The following is a 4,932-nucleotide window of genomic DNA, read 5'->3' as shown; positions in this document are numbered from 1 at the left end:
CCGGGTGCTCGAGGCGTCGGCGCGCGAGACGGCGGCGGAGCTCGTGTGCAAGGCTTGGCGTCGACTGCGGACACCGAGCGCGCGACGCGACGCCGCGGCCAGGGCCGCGGCGCAGCGCACGCCTCGACGCGCGCACAGATCCGCGCGCCCCCCCCCCCCCCGCGGCGCGCCGTCGGCGGCGCCCGGCCGACTCAGCGCGTACGCCTCCCGGAGCCGTTAAGTCCGACTCACATGGACAGGCGCCCCTTGTCGTCGTCGCTCGCGCCGCGCGACGCGAGGAGCGCGATGACCTCCGCGAAGCCGCTCGCCGTCGCGTGCTGGAGGGGCGACGTGCCCTTGGCGTCGGGCGCGTCGATCTGGGCGCCGCCGTCGAGGAGCGCGGCGGCGACGTCGACGTGTTGCGTCGCGCACGCGGCCCAGAGGCAGGACCGGCCCTCGGAGTCGCGCGCGGACGGGTCCGCGCCGGCGGCGAGGAGCGCGTCGACGGTGTTGAGCTTGCCGCTCACGGCCGCGGCGTAGAGCGCCGTGCGGCCGTAGGAGTCGCGCGCGGCCGCGTCCGCGCCCGCGGCGAGGAGCGCGGCGCACGAGGACACGCCGCCTTCTTCCGCGGCCAGCAGCAGCGCCGTGTAGCCGTCGCCGTCGGCCTCGTCGGCGTCGGCGCCGGCGGCGAGGAGGCTCTCGACGAGCGCGCCGTCGTCGGCCTCGACGGCGTCGAAGAGCGCCTCGCGCGTCGCCTCAAGTCGCTTGAGGGGCTCGCTGGCGCGCGGGCTCAGCGAGATGTCGCCCGGCGCCAGCGGCGGCGCGTCGCTCGGCGTCGACGCCGCGGCCTTGGGCCGGCCCCGCGTGCAGCACCACATGGGGACGGTGCGGCTCTTGTGTGCTCTTTCAGGGGCTGCCCATGCTCATGGATGAGAAACACGATCGAGGGCAACACGGCTTTGAGTGCAGTTTCAGTCTCTTTGGTTGAGGGCTCTCGCATGGGCCTTGACTCTCGTCGCGCCTGCGTCTCCGCAGCGCGTGCAAGCTCCTATGGCCTTGACTCTCGACGAGCCTGCGTCTCCGCAGCGCGTGCAAGCTCCCATGGCCGCACCCGCGCAGAGTGAACTCGACCTCGCAAAATTCGCCACCTACGCAGCCAAGCAGGGCGCGTCGGACGCGCTCGTCGCGTCGCTGGCGTCGTGGTCCAGCTATCGCCGCGGCAAGGACGGCGGCACCGTCGTGCTCGTCGACGGGCGCGGCAAGCGCCATCGCTCGCGCGCGGAGGCCTTCGCGTCGCTGTCCGGCGGCACGCCGCGCAAGCGCGCCGCGAGCGCCGCGGCCGGCGCCGCCAAGAAGCCGCGCGCGACGACGCCCGAGAAGCCGCCGCCGCCCGAGGCGCCGCCGGAGAACTCCCCGACGCCCGCGGCTCCGCCCGCGCCGCCGCCGCCGCCCGCGCCGCCGCCGCCGCCGCCGCCGCCGCCGCCGACGGAGGCGACGGACGAGGAGCTGGCCTACGCCGGGCGCGTCTTCGCCGACGAGGGCGTGCGGTGGCGCGTCGAGGAGGTCTACTTCGACGAGGACATCGGCGCGCTCTGCGGGTCCTACTACGACTTCGACGCCCGCGGCTTCGACGCGCCGGCCGACGAGGGCGCCGTCGAGGTGACGCCCCTCGCGGAGCTGCTCGGCTTCGCGGCCTGGGTCGACGGCGCGGCGCCGCTCGAGGGCGCGGCGCGCGCCGCGGCCGCGGCCGCGGAGGCGCGGCGCCGCGACGCGCGCGACGCCGAGGCCGCCGCGGACGGCGCGCGGGCGTACCTCGCGGCGCTCCTCGCGCGGCGCCAGCCGGCCTGGGGCGCCGCGACGCCCGTGGCCGAGGTCGGCGACGTCGACGGCTGCCGCCGGCTCCTGGACGTCCACGGGTGCGTCGTCTTCCGCGGCGCCGCGAGCCCGGCCGAGGTCGCGCGGGCCGAGGATCTGTTCTGGGCCTGGCTCGAGGGCGCGGCGCCGGGGCTCGCGCGCGGCGACCCGGCGACGCACACGACGGCGCGGCTCGGCGCGCTCGGCTGGGCGAACACGGGCGTGCTCGCCGGCGGCGCCGTCGGCCAGTCCGACTTCCTCTGGCATCTCCGGCTGTGCCCCGGCGTGCTCGCGTGCTGGCGCACGGTCCTGGGCCTGCGGGACGACGAGCCCATGGTCTGCTCCCTCGACGGCTGCGGCGCGTGGCGGAACCCGCACCACGCCGCGCACGCCGGATCAAAGGTCGCGACGGACGGCAAGTGGTACCACATCGACCAGAACTTCGCGAAGACGCCGGACCGCGTCGGCTTCCAGGGCCTCGTGCAGCTCACGCCCGCCGACGAGCACAGCGGCTCGCTCGTCGTCGTGCCCGGGTCGCACGGCGACTACCGCGACAACTGCGAGCGGGGCGGCAAGACCGCGCGCGGCAACTTCACGCGCCTGTCGGCGCGGCACGACGGCCTCTACGCGGCGGCGCGCGCGGTGCAGGTCGCGCCCCTCGGCGCCGGCGACGTCGCCATCTGGGACTCGCGCGTCGTCCACTGCTCCGCGGGCTGCGACGCGTCCAAGCCCGCGGAGCTCCTCGCGCTCCGCGGCGTCGCGGACCAGCCGGCGCTCGCGCGCCTCGTCGCCTACGTCGCCTGCGCGCCGCGCGCGGACGTCGACGACGCGACGGCGGCGAAGCGGCGCCTCGCCGTCGCCCGCGGCCGCGGCGGCGGCGCGTTCTCGACGACGCTCGCGTCGAACGTCCACGGCGGGCCGCCCGTCGACGGCTACGCGCCGCCGCCGGCCGACTCGCCGCGCTGGGCCCTCGTCTGAGCCGTGCACCACATAAGACGAAGCGGGGGGCCGGCGCGATCCAATCGCCCCGTTCCCCGTCATTCGCCGATGGCGAGCCGCGCGCGGAGCCAGCGCGCGCACGGGTCCGTCCACTCCGGGATGCAGGAGAAGCCGTGGGCGCCGAAATTCTCGCGCTGGTAGTGGACGTGGACGCCGCAGCGCTTGAGCTCGCGGACGACGCGGTCGCCGTGCGCCGACGGCGAGCAGACCCAGTCCGTCGTCGACGACACGACGTAGACGTCGGGCAGGAGCGCGCGGTCGTCGCCGAGCTTCCGCGCCTCGCGCTCCGCGTGGTCCGCCGTGCGCACGAGCCTGCCCTGGTCGTCCTTGGCGTCGGCCCAGGCCGGGTAGACCAGCACCGCGGCCCGGACGCCCGGTCCGAGCGCGTGCGCACTGAGGTGGCTCCCCGCGGAGAAGCCGAGCAGCACGAGCCGGTCGCGGTCGACGCGGAACTTGGCCGCGGCCGCGGGGCTCCGCAGGAACTCGACGGCCGCGGCGACGTCGTCCCGGGCCGCGGGCCAGGGGTGCTTCGGCGGCAAACGGTAGCGCAAGGCGAACGCCACCACTCCCAGCGACGCGAGCCAGCCCGTGCCGTGGCGCGCCTCGGCGACGGAGATGCCCTCGTAGGCGCCGCCGGAGCTCACGATGGCGCAGGGCCAGAGCCGGCTCGAGCCGTCCCTCCGCGGCGGCGGGTAGTCCGGCGGGTTGAAGAGGATGCCTGGGCAGCAAAAGGGTGATTCAACGTCGCTTCAACGTGAGTGTTCCGCGCGCGCGCGTTCCGGAAAAAAAGCATCCACGCTTCGAGGCCGTTCCGAGAGATGATCGCTCGTCCAAAAATCAGCCGAAACGAGTGGAAAACGGCCGAGATATGAGCCTTTGAAGTTGGGAATTTCGCTCTCTTTTGCTGCCCTGCAGGATGCGGAGCGCGGGCGAGTCCGCGCCCCGGAGCAGGAAGGGGAGGGGCGTCTTGTTCTCCGGGTCCGAGTAGTAGTCGACGTCCTCCTGGAGCCAGGACGGCGCCTCGCTCCAGTCCGCGTAGCGCGGCGCCTCGTCGACGACCTCCGAGAGGTAGACCGTGCGCCGCCCGGCGGCCTTCGCCGGCGACGGCGGCGCGGCCCAGGCCTCGCCGAAGGCGTCGGCGAAGAACGACGGGCTCTTGAGCGGCGACAGGGGCGTCGACGGGCCGTCGCCGCCCGCGGGCACGAGCGGCAGCTCGAGCGCGAGCGGCGGGCCCAGCCGCCCGCCGCTCGGCGAACGGCCGAAGGGCCGCCGGTGTTCCTCGCGCCGCCGCGGCGACGGCGGCGCGTCGGGCTGCGGCGGCAGCCGGTCCAGGCTCGGCCGCCGGTCGCCGAGCGGCGACGGCGGCGCCGGCGGCGCGCAGTCCAGCGGCCGCTCGACGGCGAACTGGCTCGGACTCTTCGTCGGCGACTTCGGCGACCGCAGGCCGCCGCGCGCCGCGAAGGGGTTCGCCGCCACCCGCGGCCGGTACCGCAGCCGAGGCCGCGGCGCCGCGCCGCCCGCCGGCGCCTCCACCATTTGTGTTCCGGTCGGGGCAGCCGATAAAAAAAGGCATCGAGGTCATGCTTGCATGTGAATTGAAGCAAGCTCTTGTGGCAATGAGCGTGACCTGCTAGGAGTCGCAGCGCGTCGTAGCAGAGCAAGCATCGCAGCCTAGAGCAAACGACCTTCATGCGCGCGGCCGTCGTCCTCGCCATGCCCCTGGCCGCGGCGCTGCAGACCGTCGAGACGCTCGGCAAGAGGGCCCAGGCGCTCCGCAAAACCTGGAACCTGCGAGCACCACCGTCGGAGTCGGACTTCTTCTTCGACTCCGTCTTCCAGGGCGGCGAGCCCGAGACCGGCAGCGCGGGCCCGCGGAGCTTCAGCAACTGGCTCGTCCCCGGGAAGATCATGCTCGGCCAGTACCCGCACCGCCAGCCCGCGGTGCCGGGGCCGAGCGCGGCCGAGTGCGAGGCGCACGTGCGGGCGCTCGTCGGCGGCGCGCGCGTGCGGACCTTCGTCCAGCTCCAGGCGGAGCTGCCGCCGCAGGACGACGCGGCCGCGTGGCCCGCCGGCGGCGTGCATCTGCCCGACGCGCGCGAC

The 4,932-nt window shown here is 75.4% G+C and overlaps 2 protein-coding genes across 2 annotated transcripts; one reads left to right on the top strand and one right to left on the bottom strand.

Moving 5' to 3' along the window:
* Nucleotides 1-251: 251 nt before the first annotated feature.
* AURANDRAFT_7546 (hypothetical protein) lies at nucleotides 252-641 on the bottom strand (the record flags this gene model as incomplete). The annotated part of the gene is made up of 1 exon (XM_009035917.1): nucleotides 252-641. A coding segment is annotated over one exon (390 nt), but the record flags the coding sequence as incomplete, so codon positions are not given.
* A 388-nt stretch (nucleotides 642-1,029) lies between these two features.
* On the top strand, nucleotides 1,030-2,811 carry AURANDRAFT_62000 (hypothetical protein; the record flags this gene model as incomplete). Its single annotated transcript, XM_009036451.1, has 1 exon — nucleotides 1,030-2,811. One exon carries the CDS (start codon nucleotides 1,030-1,032, stop codon nucleotides 2,809-2,811), a length of 1,782 nt encoding a protein of 593 aa, XP_009034699.1.
* Nucleotides 2,812-4,932: the final 2,121 nt, after the last annotated feature.

Source organism: Aureococcus anophagefferens, assembly GCF_000186865.1.
Source record: "Aureococcus anophagefferens unplaced genomic scaffold AURANscaffold_4, whole genome shotgun sequence".
NCBI classification, from domain to species: domain Eukaryota; class Pelagophyceae; order Pelagomonadales; family Pelagomonadaceae; genus Aureococcus; species Aureococcus anophagefferens.
The sequence above is the reverse complement of the archived record's forward strand: the minus strand, read 5'-3'. Positions and strand labels throughout refer to the sequence as shown.